Source organism: Onychostoma macrolepis, chromosome 21 (genome assembly GCF_012432095.1).
Source record: "Onychostoma macrolepis isolate SWU-2019 chromosome 21, ASM1243209v1, whole genome shotgun sequence".
NCBI lineage: Eukaryota > Metazoa > Chordata > Actinopteri > Cypriniformes > Cyprinidae > Onychostoma > Onychostoma macrolepis.
In genome coordinates this window covers 14,029,630-14,047,395 of record NC_081175.1, presented here as the reverse complement: position 1 = coordinate 14,047,395, position 17,766 = coordinate 14,029,630, and the positions used below count along the sequence as shown (strand labels likewise).

General features: G+C 35.1%; 2 protein-coding genes across 4 annotated transcripts; one reads left to right on the top strand and one right to left on the bottom strand.

Moving 5' to 3' along the window:
- Positions 1 to 164: 164 nt before the first annotated feature.
- st14b (ST14 transmembrane serine protease matriptase b) lies at positions 165 to 9,299 on the bottom strand. 2 transcript variants are annotated; one of them, XM_058759106.1, is made up of 20 exons: positions 9,242 to 9,299; positions 8,936 to 9,087; positions 7,958 to 8,117; positions 7,718 to 7,848; positions 7,552 to 7,622; positions 6,775 to 6,959; positions 6,583 to 6,618; positions 6,264 to 6,498; positions 6,012 to 6,154; positions 5,109 to 5,206; positions 4,905 to 5,011; positions 4,286 to 4,419; positions 4,085 to 4,189; positions 3,879 to 3,986; positions 3,673 to 3,789; positions 3,326 to 3,448; positions 3,052 to 3,235; positions 2,706 to 2,977; positions 1,680 to 1,816; positions 165 to 1,584 (listed from the first exon to the last, which is right to left on the bottom strand). In XM_058759106.1, exons 2-20 carry the CDS (start codon positions 8,966 to 8,968, stop codon positions 1,423 to 1,425), a joined length of 2,541 nt encoding a protein of 846 aa, XP_058615089.1. In that variant the 5' UTR covers positions 8,969 to 9,087; positions 9,242 to 9,299; the 3' UTR covers positions 165 to 1,422. The 2 variants fall into 2 exon arrangements, with proteins under 2 accessions (XP_058615089.1, XP_058615088.1); XM_058759105.1 differs by having other exon boundaries at positions 8,936 to 9,245.
- Positions 9,140 to 15,830, top strand: LOC131529402 (odorant receptor 131-2-like). 2 transcript variants are annotated; one of them, XM_058759108.1, is made up of 3 exons: positions 9,140 to 9,256; positions 14,290 to 14,352; positions 14,498 to 15,830. In XM_058759108.1, exon 3 carries the CDS (start codon positions 14,501 to 14,503, stop codon positions 15,470 to 15,472), a length of 972 nt encoding a protein of 323 aa, XP_058615091.1. In that variant the 5' UTR covers positions 9,140 to 9,256; positions 14,290 to 14,352; positions 14,498 to 14,500; the 3' UTR covers positions 15,473 to 15,830. The 2 variants fall into 2 exon arrangements, with proteins under 2 accessions (XP_058615091.1, XP_058615090.1); XM_058759107.1 differs by lacking the exon at positions 14,290 to 14,352 and having other exon boundaries at positions 9,164 to 9,256.
- The last annotated feature ends 1,936 nt before the right edge of the window (positions 15,831 to 17,766 follow it).

Here is a 17,766-nt window from a genome sequence, read left to right as displayed (position 1 = left end):
CCATAAGCAGGTTTACACAATGTGAAGACCGTTTCAAAAAGGAACGTTTTCATCTAAATTTTCGTGCAAATTTTCACAGCCGATTATGCACTTGTTGCATAGGTTTCATCCCTCATAAGAAAATACAAGTTTAATTATGAATTTAATTTTATTTCTGAGTAAATTTTACAAATGCAAATATCATAATTGCAAGCCTTACATTTTAAGGAAAATTTGTACAATTTTAAGGAAATAAGGCATTACATAGATATCAGTGTACAATATATAAACAAAAAATAACAAACTTTAAGATAATTAAAAGTATTCACTGAACTTTATAGACATTTTCATAACCTCTTCCTGTCTTTATTTTTAATGTATTTACATGTTAAATTAGTTACATTTGAAATGTATTTGATGCAATTTGAATTTTTTTGGTCTTTTCATATCTTTAAATATAGCACCAACTATTCACAATTCACAACATGAAAAAAAAAAAAGCAAATACAAAGCAGATTGGAATTTCCCTTTTAATGTTTAACAAAGAATCCACTGAAGTATCAAGGCACATTATGGGAACGCCAATCCCCCAAGGAGGGCATTAACAAAAATAAACATAAAAAAAAAAATAATATTATAACAAAAGATCACAGATACACATAACACTAAAATAAAGATCACTGTGTAAACAAAACTGAAAAAAGTTTTTAACAATTACCAATTGTTTCAACAAAAAATGCTGACATTTTCCTATTTCAAGTTTCAAAATTACAATGGTAATGTAAGGAGTAAGAACACAATTTTTTTTATCTATACACACACACACACACTCTTAGTCTGCCACTAACATACAAAGCTTACAGAAATTCTATGTTTTTTATCAGCATATATTTAAAATTAAAATGACAGGGCATCAACTGCCCAGAATAAATGAAAACGCTAAAATTGTTTCCTATTACTTAGTCATAAAATACATTTGTGCACAGATCTGATCATGAAGTCTGTTTGGTGTGAAAGGTGATCAAATTACAATGTAATAAAAATAAAACACAGTCAATTAACACATTATGCCAACAATTACATTACAAAAGTCCCTGAGAAGCACTCAAGTTGTAATGACTTATAAGCAAGGCAGCAAAAATACTTTTCCTCCACAGCAAGAGCAACATTTGAGCTCAAAAACAGCATAGACGAAACTATTTTAAGAGCGTAAATACATAGAGAAACACAAAGAATAGATGAAGAAACTATGTAAGCTCATTATTATATTCATGGAAAATAAAAGTCAAAGACAGTTTTTAGTGGACATTTGGCCTGATTATAGGAACCTTTATGGCTTCTGAAATAAAACTCAATGAACATGAATGCCTTAATTATTTTCAATAACTCTCAATACAGGTTGATACTTTTTACTTTAGTCCATTTCATGTCACTGTTGTGACATTATACCCCTGTCATCTGCCTGATCCAGCTGCGGTATTCTGTGACCCGAGTGTAAACGCCAGGCCTGTTCCTGCGGCCGCAGCCATCTCCCCAACTCACCACGCCAGCAAGAAACATGCGGCCATTGCTCTCAGTGGAAGTCATTGGACCACCCGAGTCACCCTGCCAGAGGAATGAAGAATATACATGTGTTAGTGAGAAATATAAGGCTATGGGATGTATCTGAATGTGAAAAAACAGAAGATCTTTGATTTCACCTGACAAGCATCAACACCTCCGCTCAATACACCTGCACAGATCATGTGTGGTGTTATCCCATCATCCATCAGATTGTTGCACACAGTGTTGTTAATAATGCGCACCTCAGCCTTCTGCAACACTGATGCAACGTCATCTAAAGCAGGGAGAAGACATTTTCTTAGCTTACTAACAATTTTGGTCTCTTATTGTGTCATAATTTGTAGTCAGTAACCTGAGATTTTAAGTACTGTCTCTCATTATCTGGTTTGGACAAACAGAGAAGCTCATATCTTATTGTGTACTTCACACAATAACACAAATCAAGAGTTTAGACACACTTGACTAAATCTGTGTTTCTCTATAGAGGGTTTAAGCATGAAGGGGAAAAACTAATATGATATTTTGTCAAAATAATTAATTTCTTCATGGGTGAAAATATACCCTTAAATTATTTAAATTAATCCTGCATAAAAAAAAAACTGTCTATATCTGAATTTATACAAAACTAAAACTTGGGCTGGAGAGTGATTTTAAAGGATGCACCTGTTTGAGAAATGTCTTTATAAAATAATGTAAGGAATCTAAAATATAAGTTTTGCTTTTTTTCAAGAGCAAGAACATATTCTATTGAGTGAGAAGTGACAGGAAAGTAATTTACAATGTTACAAATGATTTCTGTTTTAAATAAATTATGTACTTTTGAACTTTCTATTAATCAAAGAATCCTGTAAAAAAATGCTTCACAGTTTCAACAAAAACATTAAGCTAAAAATTACACTAGTAGAATGATTTCTGAAAGATCATGTGACATTGAAAACTGGAGTAATGGCTGCTGAAAATTCAGCTCTATTATCACAGGAATAAATCATTTTAAAATGTATTCAAACAGAAAAGAGTTATTTTAAATTGTAATAAGATTTCACAATATTACAGTTTTTACTGTATTTTCAATCAAAGAACTTAAGACTTTCAAAAACATTACATAATCTTATCAACGCCAAACTTTCAAATGGTAGTGTAATGTAGGCTGTTACATGACTTACCAACTTCCTCTCTCTGTTTGCCCCAGCCAGTGATCCAGACAGATTTTCCTACTGGGAAGTCATGTGTGGCTTCAGGTAAGCAGACGGGCCAGATGCTCTGTCTGAGAGTTACAGGGCTGTCCAACTCCATCAGCGCAATGTCATTGTCGTAGCTCACGTGATCATACTGAGGGTGAGGAATTATCTGTTTCACGCGTCTAAGGGTGGACTTACTAGTTTCACCCTGTTGAAGTAGACCTAGATAGACTTCCCACTGGTCAGGCTGGGAATATCTAGCAAAAGACCAAACAATCAGTCAGGATCAGAGCAGGAGAGGAGGAAAGGGCCAAACAAGAGAAGAACTCACTTGAACTTTTCATTGTCCTGCACGCAGTGAGCAGCAGTGACCAGCCAGCGGTTACTGATAACAGACGCCCCGCACACATGACCTTGTGTCTTCATGTGGAGGCTGACCTGCCAGGGCCATTCTCCCTCATTCGAGTCCTTTCCACCCACAATACGACTAGACTTGTAGGGCTTCGTCCCACATTCTACAGTGAATCGAACATGAAACAGTTCGAAACATCACTGAAAAACATATACTGTATATATGCGGAAAAACAGAGGAATTCTGAACTTACTGCATTCAGCTTCATCTGAACCATCTGCACAGTCAGTCTCTCCATCACACATAGGGTTCAGCTTGCTAATGCACTGGTTATTCTTGCACTTATATGTGAGAGCAGAGCAGTGAACAGCTATGGCTGGATATAAAAGAGGCAACTGAGTCACTTAGTGTAGCGACTGCTTATGTTGGCAGCAGGGATGTTTATCAACCTCTAAGTAAAATTTTAGTGCTGGTAAGTAACTACAGTAACTTGCAAAAGTATAAACAATAAAGGTATACATTAATAATAATGTAATTTACCGTACAAACTTTTGAGGTCAAAATAAGGCTAAATATTGAAAAGACATTGAAATTTCTTACATTTCTCACACTGAGATTCATCTGAGCCATCTCCACATTCATTGTAACCATTACATTGCTTCTGTGCCTGGATGCAGCGGCCGTTTCGACAGCTAAACTCTTGAGCTTTGCAGTTCCCTAAAGACAAAATTGAACAAACAACCTGAAATCGTTTCCATCACTTTTGCTCCATAGTTCAAGATTTTGAGTGCTGGTTTCATGCTTACCACAGTTTTCCTCATCAGTGTTATCTCCACAATCGTTCACCCCATCACAGCGCCAGAAGCTGGGCTTGCAGAAGCCGTTCTTGCATTTTATTTGAGTCTCATTACACACTGCATTCATGGGCAAATTACACTATTATAGTATCTTAAAAGCTTAAGAGACAATAACTGCACAAAGACTAAGCACAAGTGATATGGTATGAACTTACTGCAGCCCCTCTCATCGCTCATATCTCCACAGTCATTGTAGCCATCACATTGCAGGTTAGGGGACACACACAGATCATTGTCACATTGGAACCTCCCAGGGCAGGCTGTGGAAAAGTGATTTTAGATATTTTTGTGATGGTGTACAAGCTCTGAACATTGCGTTTTAATATCAGCAGGAAAAATAATATGATTCTACTCACGATTAGTGGGTTCAAAGGCCTCAAACTCTGCAGAAAAGCCCTCGCTCACGTAAGACAGGTCAGAATGAAATCTGACTGTTGCTTGGTTTGATTTGATTGTGTACACCATTTTGGGTAGCTTCTCTCCACATATCCTAAAATAATTTATAAAATAACAAATAACGGTTATAATCGATATTTAGAGAATATACACTGTTCAAAAGTTTGGAGTCAGTAAAATGTTTTAAGTCTCTTATACTCACCAAGTCTACATTTAATACAGTAAAAAACTGTTTTACTGTGAAATATTACTACATTTTTGTTTTCTATTTTTAAAAGCACTTATTTTAAAACATAATATATTCCTGTAATGCAAAGCTGAGAAGCAGTCTTCACGTGATCCTTCAGAAATCATTCTAATATGAATGATATTAGATAATATGAATGATATCAAACCGTGATGCTTTTTTCAGGATTCTTTGATGAATAGAAAGTTCAAAAGCACATCATTTTATCACAAAACATTAACATTAATTTAATGCTTTTCAATAGTGGTGTATAAATGACATCTTTATATTTCATAGTTTGTAACATCTACTCAAGTATAAGTATGATTACTCTCATGATACTTTTATCTGACCTGTAGTTTATTTCCAAGTAGTCTGCTGGACAGCTGATGGTGTTTTGTTCAGTGCTATGTATAGACAACTTGTCAAACTTCACCTTGATATGCTTTCCTGATGGAACCTGTCAGACAGAACATATAAGAACTTACAATATGAATGTTAGGAACAGATCAATGATGAAGGAGATGTTAAATAACACTAAGGAGAAATCATTTTACCTCAATGTTCCAGACACAGTCAGTCTGAGATGGGTAATGAGAGGGATAGCCAGGTGATGTGAAGGTACCACGAAGCCCGGTCAGTCTCCCTCCACAGTCTAAAGAATGGGACAAGACATTATTAACACAAATATAGGGCTTAGACTTCTTGATTTAACACAAAGGATTTAACACAGAATTAATGCTCACTAAAGAACAAGTCACTTGCTAGTGGCTGGTCATTTTATAAAGAACTGCAATACAACATTTTTTTAAGGAAACTTGTTATTTTATTCAGCAAGGATGAATTAAATTGAACCAAAAAAAAAACCAAAACAGTAAAACATTCAAAATCTTTTTATTAAGATTTCTATTTCAAATAAATAAATGCTATTCTTCAAGCTTTTTTTATTCATCACAGAATCCTGATAAAAAGCATAATGGTTACAAAAAAAGAATAAAAAAAAAAGAAATTAGCAGCACATCTATTTTAAACATTGATGACGATAATATATAATAAAATGTCTCTTGAGCACCAAATCAGCAAATAATGATTTCTGAAGGATCATGTGATACTGAAGACTGGAGTAATGGCTGCTGATAATTCAGCTTTGCCATTGCAGGAATAAATTGCATTTAAAAAAATATTTAATATTCATATTTATGATATTATAATAAGTCACTTGACATTTTAATAATAATTCATAATAGTACTGTTTTAACTGAGCAAATAAATGCAGCTTTGGTTAGTATAAGACTTATTTCAAAAATATTTAGAAATTGTATTTTCTTTTTTTTTTTATCAAAATAATGCAAAATACAGTTTTGTGGCAAGTAAGAAATATCTGTTTATCATGGCTGGCAAAGTCTGTCAAAAATGAACTTTGGACCCTAATTAGTTTACAATATCTCAGTAAACTCTACCTTGAAATGTGGCTGGAATCTGAGAGTAAAATGCCCTGAAACCTGGGAAATTTTTCTCCTCGTTTGTAACCAGTGTAACCAGCATGACATTCCCAGAGGAGATGAAAATTAGCTTCTCATCAGGTAAGCGATATCCACATTTCCTGCATGAACATATTTGTTAGATTCCACATATCGCAAAGATAATGAAAACAGACATGTGTAACGTGATACAGCTCACTGTGTCATCACTGAGAGTGTATAAACACTTACTCTGTTATGACATGCTTCTCTGATGGTGTTAATGAGTCGTACACTTTGATGAAATCATTACGGCAATCTTTCTCCAAGTCTAGGACGTCAAACTCCAGTCTGATCCTGTGCTCTGGGTCGGCCCGAATCTGCCACTCGGTGTAAAGATTGGGAAGGTAGGCAGAATCGGGAAAACCTGGAGACCGGATAATGTCTGTCTGGTTCCCATGAGCATGATGAGACCTCTTATTGGACCCTGAAAGACAGAATAAGTTGAATATGAGTCTATGATATAAACATATATAAACAGCTAAATGTAAAGAAAGTATTATTAACTCACGTTTGAGGTTTCTGCCAGCTAACCGAGCATCCACAGCTGTAATGCACACCAAAATATATCTGAATTTTAACTGTTAACCATCAGACTGAATATTGCTAGACTAAAATGAAGTTTGAAGTTTCTGGTTAGATTACAAGAGGTGACATACTGAAACTACGCAAGTAATATGAAACTCTCTTCCAGTAGATTTACCTCCTGACGTCATGCCGTCAATGATAAGGCTATTGTCAGTCTTGCGACCAATCCCGCTCCGGCTTTTCCTTGCATTTTCCCCCTCATCCAGGGATGCCACGGCCTCGTCCACAGCAGATACTTGGGACTCCCGCACATTAAACTCAGACAGGTAATAAGCGATGATACCATTATTACTGCCCTCACTAAAGGGGAAAAAATGACAATGGAGCTTACAATACAAATAAACATCAATGAGATTCACAGTGTAAAGTGAGTCTGGCATATTCTGTGATGCATATCTGTGATGGGGTGAACTATTCAAGGTTGGCTGACAAAAACTTGTCTAACTTTTATTTTCAACAATGAAATTCTAATTTAAAATGAATCTTTACACATACACTTCTAATTGTAATTTTGTATCTACATCTTATTTTTATTTCTCTATTTACATTTTTAATTTATAATTTTAATATTCTGCATCAACCAGTGAAAAGAAAAATAATTTGGTTACTTGCATAATGATAATTAAGAGCTTGACTTGACTTTGAAAATAAATGTACAAGAGACAATTAATATTTTATGTATATCGCCACTTAAATAGTTCTGCAATGCATTTCTAAAGCCCAAATACTTCATGCAGTCTGTCAGTTAATATGAGGTCATACAAGGTCAAATGCATATTTAATAACTACAAAAATTTGAAAAAGAAAAATTGAAATAATGACCTTTCTGACTGACCTTTCATGTCAACTACCCATAATTTTCTCCCATGTATGGTAGAATTATTTAAATTACCTGAAACCTTGCACATTGGATGCCACATGGTACTTTGACAGCAAGCGTACTTGACCATATATACCTTTGAGCTGAAAGACAACACACAATGAAGCAAAGTTTTAAGTAGACATAAAGAAAATAAAAAAATAACTGAAAATATTACAAAGAAACATGACAACCTCACCTGCCTTGAGACCTTTGAAGCCAGTTCTTTATATTCAGTGGTGTTACTGTTTTCATAAGCATCTGAGAACTTCTGACTGGAGATGGTCAAATAACCACTGAACATCTTCTTCACCCTCCCATTATACCTGTCTGTAACAATGGACACGCTGGAGTTATTGTTTTATCATAATCATTCAAATGTACAGTTTACTGGTGATAATAACAGTGTGTTTGTTTGTTTATGAGTTAAATCACTCACAATGGAAATGCCACACTAACAGTCCAGTTACTAATGCAATGATTGCCAGTGCTGTGGGTAGACCTATTGCCACGATGGCCCTGAACGATACCCTCTTCTTCTGCAACTTTTTTGCATCTGATGCTGGAAGAAACTGCTTTGTCTGGTCCAAGCCATGGTCCTAAAGAGAAATGTAAAATACAAGTAAAATACACTTGTTTTTACACGTGACAGTTACAAATAGAATGAGTTACGCTCTGGAACTACCCTAAGGACGCACTGTACTGTACATGACTAAGACGCAATTTTGAACCGCCCATGCCAAAACAGGATATTCCTCTTAAGAACTTCAAACTCACTGGTATGACTATATGGCATAATGCGACTGCAACGGTTTTCTAAATCCTGAACCAACACCTTGCTCATCAGCGTCAACAACCCACCCCAATCAAGTATGCAAAAGCGTGCGTGGGTCATGTGACTCAAGTGCCAGATTTTCTCAGTATAAGAAAAACTGGTTTTTTAGATGGCAATCTTAAAGTCACAACTTTTAATATTTTAAAAAAAGTTAAAGTATAAGCATTAAAGTGAAACTGAAACAGCAATATAACCATAATTTGAACAATATAAAACGCAGTGACACAAATCAGAGCATACAGGTATATAGCTATATATATATATATATATATATATATATATATATATATATATATATGTGTGTGTGTGTGTGTGTGTGTGTGTGTGTGTGTGTGTGTGTATGTATGTACATATATGACTGTATGATTACAAATAACTTAGAATATATAACAATATATTACAACTAACATATATATGTATATAAACTATAAATACCGAACAATTTAGGCACATAATTGTGTAAATTACCAAACACAAACAGCCCTCTACAGGACGTCCCAGAAGATTAAAGATCGGAAAATGTTAACAGCTGACAACGGCGGAATAAAAGAACAAAATAACAATATTCAGTTTAAAACATACCGGAAATTTTTTCCCAGGTTTGAGTGGCTCCATGTCATACGATGTATTTGTCAGATTGGCCGCTGTCAGTCCTCTGTGTTGTCGTTCGTGTGTCACGCAGGCGGCCTTTTGTCCTCACCTACAGCGAAACTCACTGACGCGCGCGCAGGTGTCTGCAGGAGAAACCGCAAGAAACTAGCCTTCCATGCTGTTTTACATGATCCTTTAGCACTGAGAGGGTATAACCCTGTTGATTTGATTTTAATGGGGGTTTTGTGTCTGAAAAACAAACATATTTATTGCAAGTCGTAAGGTTTCACTTCCCACCGTTTCGAGCTGCAGGTGAGTCCGTCTCGAGCATCATGTGCAGTACTTCCTGTAGACGCGAACTCAGGTGTGACGTGACAAAACCATCTGTAAATAAATCAATTAACGAGATAGAAATGATCAAAAGGGTCTGATGTTTACTGTCAAACACGTTTACAGTGTATTATAAACTTTTAAAACGTTTTTTAACAAACTATCACTGAAGGTGTTTTCTCTGACAATGTTGAAAATAAATAATTTAAAATCAAATCAAATCCATACATAAAAGTTAATTTTATGGTTGCAAATTTAGCTTATGTTAAGATCCTATCTATTTAGGAGCACAGATGGTCTCCCATAAACTAAAGAAAAGTATTTGCTCTGAGAATTATAGCATATTTGTATTTTTCTTAGAATTATTTGGGTAATAAGTTTAAATGACCTTGACAAGCACAGTCAACACTACAATCTGTGTTAAAATTAAGTAAACTGGAAAGAGATTTTCAACTTTTCTTTCTGTCATTTTGTAGAAACAGTGTTTTAATAATCAGTTCAGTAGATTCAGTCAGAATTATGTCGCAAACTGTTGCATTATTTTAATTGTTAGACGTGTACTGTATACTTGAAATGTGCCAAAAGTTAATAACACTATAAGTTTGAAAAGTTAATTTCCACAGTGTCATGATGATGATGATGATGATGGACAGACTAACTTTAAGTAAACATTAAAGTAAAGAGACACAAGAGAGCAGCAAGAACACCCTTAAGATCAACATTAAAACCATCTCATTAAAACTCATTAATTATTCAAATCTTTCTGCCATTTCAGACCTGAGGAAGCCCATGACACATGTCATCATGTAGTGGAAAAACAAGGCTTCTCTTTAGAGACAGTCTTTTCACTGAGGGCTAGTGCTGTCAAGAAAAAGTACAGTTAATTTCCTTTATACGTTAAGTCTTTGTTAAGTAGGCCTAAATTGTGGAAGAACTTATAACTAGTTAAAGCAAGGGCCTTCAATGAGGTGGCTGTTAATTTTTATTTATTCATTTATTTTAAGTGAAAAAAGGTCATTCAGAAATACTTCTAAAGCATTTATGAATCTTATTTAATGCTAATTTCAACATTTACTACATTATTAAAATCAAAAGTTGTAAATTGACCTCTGCAGTGAATGGGTGCCGTCAGAATGAGAGTCCAAACAGCTGATAAAAACATCACAATAATCCACAAGTAATCCACAGAAATCCTGTCAATCAATTAATGTCTTGTAAAGTGAAAAGCTGTTTGTTTGTCACAAGCAAATCTTATCATTAAGCGATTTTAACTTTAAACTGTTGCTTCTGGCCAAAATCCACAATCAATATTAACGCATCCTCTCACATCAAAATCCACCAACATATTTATTTAGAACAGTTTTGAACTGTTTTCACTTTTAAATGCTTTATTTATGGATGTCTCTCTTTTCACTTTTTCACTGGAGAAAGCAATATTATGGATAGAGCGCTTAATTACAAATACACTGTTAATACAGTTGCATATAAGGAGTTAATTACAAATTCACAGTTATTCCACTTCAAAAGACATTAATTGATGGACTGGACCATGTGATGTTTTATGAGCTGTTTGGACTCTCATTCTGACGGCACCCATTCACTGCAATTGATTCATCATTTATTGATAAGCAATTGATGTAATCTGTTTAGATGAAGAAACAAACTCATCTACACTTTGGAGTAAATTTTTATTTATGAGTCAATTATTCTTTTAATAATAGTTGTTTATTAACTAATGTTAACAAAGTAATAAATATTGTAACAATGGTAACAATGTATTGCTCATTGTTATGTTAGCTAATGCACAAAGTATTACCAAATATTAAGTAAAACTGGAAGCATAAAGTGTACATAGGAAAAGTATATTGGTCTACTTGTCAATAATAATTATTTTGATGTATTTTCAAGGCAAGCATCAGAGTAACCTGCTCCATCTTTCTATACATCCAGGGGTTCTAAGCCTGAAAAAGAACCTCTGAGCTACAGATTATGGATTTAATATAAACCATGTTTTTTTTTATACATGTTTAATCTTTCTTTTTTTGTGTCTTTGTTTGGGTGCGCTCACAGGGAAGGCTGCGCTACATACACAGAGGCTTATATCCCCAAGGAAGCCGTGTTTTCACAAATACAACACACTTGATAGACAGACCAATCATAAATTATTCATACATGTCATAATGAGGAGATCAGGGAGCAGGTTAGGACAGAGTTGATTCAGCTCTGCCGAGGTTGTTTTTTGTGTTTCTATCTTTTTCAACATACACTACCAGTCAAAAGTTTTTGAGCAGATTTTAAGGTTTCCAATGTTTTTTTTTTTAATGAAGTCTCTTCTGCTCATCAAGCCTGCATTTATTTGATCCAAAATACAGCAAAAGCAGTAGTATTGTGAAATATTTCTACTATTTAAAATAACTGCTTTCTATTTGAATATATTTTAAAATGTAATTTATTCCTGTGATCAAAGCTAAATTTTCAGCATAATTTCTCCAGTCTTCAGTGTCACATGATCCTTCAGAAATGATCCTATAGAAATTAATATTTTTATTTAGCAAGGATACTTTAAATTGACCAAAGGCGATGATAAAGACATTTAGGTAACACTTTACAATAAGGTGTCATTTGTTAACATTAGTTAATGTATTAACTAACATGAACAAACAATGAACAATGCATTTATTACACTATTTATAAATCTTTGTTAATGTTAGTTAATGAAAATACAGTTGGTCATTGTTTGTTCGCAATACGGTCTCACTCCCAACTTGTCACATATTGACGCTTGGTCAGCACCCTTTGGCGTCGCTTTTGACACACAAGGTACCCCTTTAGCGTCATTTTTCGACGTACAGGGTCCTCCGTTGCTTTAAATAAGAAACCCTTAGCGTCAATATGCCGACGCAAAAGGCTTTATCGTCATGATTAAATTATATATTGGTCAATAATATTGCCATTATTGCATATATGTTGGGGTGTGTCACAACAGTTTTATTTATATTACACTATTTACACATTTATGAGCACGTAACCCAACCCCTGCCCCTAAACACAAGATAAAACACAAGATATAACAGGCAGATACAACTACCATCATAATAATTTTTTATTTTTTTAAGTAATATTCCAAGTCTTTCGAGGCAAAACGATTGATTTATGAGAGGAATAGACGTGATCGCCATCTCCGTCCGCTGTAAAGCTCTTCCTGTGTGTCTCTGTGTGCGAATTCAAAAAATGTCGTCAGAAGAAGCCTTAAATTATGTTAGCAATTGGCTCTTGTGTGTCTCGTGACCGATCGCGTCATGCTACTGAACAGGAGTATCTTTTTGAATGAGATGTGAGCGTGTTCATTTTCAGCGATTAAAACCTTATGTTTTGCTCTCTTCTTCGCATAAAGATATCGTATGGCTTCAGAAGACTTGGAATGCAACACGACATGTTTGTAATGCTTTTATACTGCTTGTTTATGGTTGTTTTTTTGCAATAAATACCTGTGACTGTACATTTATTTGCCTGTTACGTGTTTTATATTGTTCAGAAGTGAGTAGGTGTAGGGTAGGGGTGGGGTTACGTGCTCCAGTGAAAGAATAAATTTATATAAAATTATTTATATTTAATACAAATGCATGAAAACCATTAAATTACGACAAACAACTGAAAACAATGGAGGACCCTGTGCGTCGAAAAACGACGCCAAGGGGTCCTGACCAAGCGTCAATATATGACGAGTTGGGAGTGAGACAGTGTTGTTGTTCATGTTAGTTCACAGTGCATTAACTAATGTTAACAAACACAACTTGTGATTTTAATAATGCATTAGTAAATGCTGAAATTACCATTAACTAAGATGAATAAATGTTTTGTATTAAGAATTGTTCATTCTTAGTTCATGTTTACTAATAACAATGTTAACTAATGAACCTTATTGTAAAGTGTTACCGACATTTATAATGTTACAAAATATTTATATTTCAGATAAATGCGGTTCTTCTGAACTTTCTATTCATCAAAGAAACCTGAAAAAAAAAAAAAAAATCTACTCAGCTGTTTTCATACATAATAAATAATAAATGTTTTTTTTTTTTGAGCAGCAAATCAGAATGGTTTCTGAAGGATCATGTGACTGGAGTAATGATGCTAAAACTTCAGCTTTGAAATCATAGGAATAAATTACATTTTATAATATATTCAAATAGAAAACAGTTATTTTAAATAAAAAACATATTGCACAATATTACTGCTTTTGCTGCATTTTGGATCAAATAAATGCAGGCTTGGTGAGCAGAAGAGACTTTTCAAAAACTTTTGACTGACAGCATATAGCAAAATAATGTTTTGCCCCATTTACCAAAAGCCCAGCCACTGTTCTCAATCATGTCATTACATATAGCATTTATTTATATATATTTATTCCTCAAAATCAGTCTTCTGATATTGATGTGGCAGCATTTATTTTCTGTGGCCCTACTGTGATGGACAACATACTTAGACCATACTTAGATACTTTTGCCTTAATAAACTCCTAATTTCACGCTTATTAATAGTTAGTAAGGTAGTTGTTAAATTTAGGTATTGGGTAGGATTAGGAATGTAGAATATGGTCATGCAGAATTTGTGCTTTATAAGTACTAACAAACAGCCAATATGTTAATAAAAGTTGGTCCCAATACTAAAGTGTTACCATAGATAGATAGATACTTACATACATACATATAAAAACCTTCTGAAAGTGATTCCAGCAATATCATTCTTCTGTGCTGTTATTTTTGTGGTGTGGACTCTGCTATTCCTTTTCATTGATTTTACATTATAACATGTTCGTCAGGTTTTACACAAACCAATGTAAATTTTCAGTTCACTCTAATTGATTTGATGACAATGTAATTTTTAATGAAGAATTTTGTATTAAATGACATACATTTTCACTTTAAAATCCCACTCTACGTCATTCTTAACCCCCAGCCACAAACACTTTTTCCCCATCTCTCTCTTTCATTCCATCCCTCATACCTTTACAGCTATATAAGTTCAGAATCTGGAGCAGATAGAAGGCTGATGTCTGACTTATTCACGGCAGAAGGGTCTGTTATGTCTTGCAATCTTTTAATTCCTCTCTAATTCATGAAACTGAAAGATAGAAAACATTCATTGCGCAGGATCATAAGTCTAACTGCATGATTTATACTGTATACTGTTCTCATTAGTATTGTGTTTCTTGTCTTTCAGCTTATGGCGGGGTCCAATGGCACAATTGGGGATGCGTCTTTCACTCATCAGCAAGTCTTTAAGCTGGACATGGATGCTGCCACCAGTACTAAAACTGCAGTAGCTGTGTTAACATCTCTGTTCTTCTGTTTTGTAAACTGTGTGATGCTTTTTGCTCTAAAAAGCAAGCGCAGATTCCAGGAGACGCCGCGCTACATTCTTTTTGGCCACATGCTTATGAATGACTCTGTGCTTTTGCTGGTCACAACTATTATGTACACATTGGCTCTCTGTTTTCTTCCAATACCTAAATCTATTTGCACTCTGTTAGTCTTTATATCATACTGTACATTCTTTAACGCTGCTTTGACACTAGCACTGATGTCTCTGGAGCGGTACGTGGCGATCTGCTTCCCTCTGAGGCACTGCAACATCGCCACACCAAAAAGAACTGGAATCGCCATAGGAATCATCTGGTTCCTTAGTTCTATCAATATTATAGCTGACATTATTCTTGCTTTAAGTGTCAAACCCAATTATTTAGCAGATATTGCATTCTGCACACTAGAAAAATTGTTTATAGCCAAATGGCAGCTGGATAAATCTCAAGGGTTTGATGTTCTTTATTTTGTGTCTGTTGCAGTGATCATAATTTTCACATACATTAGCATTATGATCACAGCCAGGTCTGTTTCCTCTGATAAAGATTCTGCTAAGAAAGCCCTCAAAACTGTGCTCTTGCACTTGATTCAGCTGGGACTGTGTCTCACCTCTTTCCTGTATGCAACAATAGAGAGAACACTATACACAGTGATTGGAAGCGGCTCTTCTCTCTTCATAAATCTGAGATATGTAAATTATATTATTGTTCTTATTCTGCCGCGCTGCCTGAGTCCTCTGATCTATGGCATGAGAGATGAAGCTGTGGGGCCTTTATTTAAATATTTTTTCTGCTATTGTTCAGGCAAAGTAAGGCCCTCTGTTATCATGCATTAATTGTATGGTATGAGAGGATATGTAATAATAATTTGATAAGCAAATGATAATATCAAAAGGGGAAAAAATGTTGTACCCATGTGTGTTTGTTTGGTTCATGGACTATGATTTATAAATGTTGCAGCAGTACTGTGGACTAATGCTGTATATAAATGTATAAAGCTCACTCCAAAATATGACATGTGATAAACAGGTTTTGTGTCACATAATGATTAAACCTGTTAATGCCCTCAAGCAATTCTTAGCAAACTCTTAGATTAACTTATTCTCTCCCGATTTTTTAAAAAGATTTTTAAAAGTGTAAGTGATATGTGCATAATTTAACATACTTATTATTTTCTTATATTTATTTTTCATGCTTTCTTTTCATGTTCCATCATACAGAAGCAGTTGTTGACAAGTTTCAACATGCCTGGCAGTACAAACAAAAAATGTCTCTTGCACAAGAAAAAAAAAAAATAGAAAAAAAGAATAATGAAAACAGGAGTGCCATATTCGATATAATCTTTATAAAATATATGCACACAGTCTATTTTATGCACTTGTACACTGTTAAAGCGAGACTCATTTAGGGTTTTTGTATCTACAAACTACACATTCATATATAAATAAAAAAATAAATAACCCATATAACCCACTCTTATCTGAGCTTATATTAGAAAAGCAGTGTATCATATTATTATATACAATAATCCTAAAATAGCTCAGCACTGATTTGTTGAATGTTTATATTTTGTCTGTAGAGTTGAGCTTACTTATGTTCTCTGTATAACTTGTATAAATAAATAAATGTTCATTCTACAGTAAAATAACTATAATTGTAACAGTGTCAACAAGACATGAGACGTGCGGATCCAAGTGCAAGCTTTTATTTTGAAACATGGTGAAAACACAGGCAGGGTCGAACAACAGCAAACAGGTATGGCACAGGCAAGACAGAGTAATCCTAGGGCAAACGTGGCTCTTTGATCGGCGAACAATATCCAGAGGGCTTGACAAGAGGGGTAATCCGATAACGTGAGCAAAAGTCCAGGCGAGGAGCAAACACAGTCCGGAACAACAAGCAAAGGGTTAATCCAAAATACATGGGCAAGAATCAGGAACTAGGAAATCAGGAAACACAACGAGACTAGACTAAGACTAGAACTAGAAACTAGAAACTAAGACAAGAAAAGGCTCTGTAAAGCAGCTATCACTAGGAGAGGTGATAAACGCAGAACAATACTGGAGACTAGACAGGAAACAAACACGGAATGGCTTGGTACAGTAGCTAAAACTAGGAGAGTGCTAAACGCTAGACAATACTTGGTGATCTGAACAGGATCTGAGTGGGTATAAAAGAGAATGTGTAATAGCTCTCAGGTGAGCGTGTGATTGGTGACAGCTGTGTGATCAGTGCAATGGGTGATGGGAAATGCAGTCCAGTGTGACGTGCAACAGTCTGTGTGGTGCGAGAGTCAATATGATAGAAGGCCGACTTCTGATGGCGAGTGGATGGAAGACCACGAATCGGATTCGTGACAATAATAAAGCTTCCAAAATTTCATATCTAAGCCATTTGAGGTATTTCAACACAAATATTAACTGAGATGCAAGATGGTGCCAGTTGCATTACAGGAGAAAGCCAGATTTGTTCTTCCACCAGCTCCTTTTAAAAACATTGCAAGTTTAGTTGTTCAGTCATTTTCACACACATGCGCACTCTTTAAAAACATGTAGCTAAGCTAAACGCATGTCGCACAAACAATTGGAAACACTTCAGGAGTTTCAAAGTCATCATTGGATTGGGGTTGTGGCTAGAAGGGATGCAGCAAAAACCGAAAGCTAACAATAAATTAAATTGTCTATCTATTAGATTGTGATTTATTAAGGTCTACACCTACCCCAACCCTAAACCTACCCCTTACAATAATGCAAAAACGCAACACACACATCTCCCGGAAATCCTGTATAATTCGACCAATCCGAGGTTAAAGCTAGAAGGGATACAGCAAAAACAACTGGGCATGCGCACATCAATATGCACACCGCTTATCAGGATCAACTAAATGCTGGATTTTCAAAAGTATGTGAAATAATTCAAAGTTCACAGAATAGAATCTTTAAAATATGTCCAAGAGTTTTATACACCAGTCTGTTTTTGTGGGGACATTTGCATGCCCCTAAACATGACGCGGCACAAAATGAAACGTGATTAGTTGCTTTACCCGTCAGTCATACCTTGAATGGCCAAGGCCTTCTTGGGCAGGACTTGGCCATTCAAAGCAGCCAAGATTCCCAGGCCTTCTGCTGTC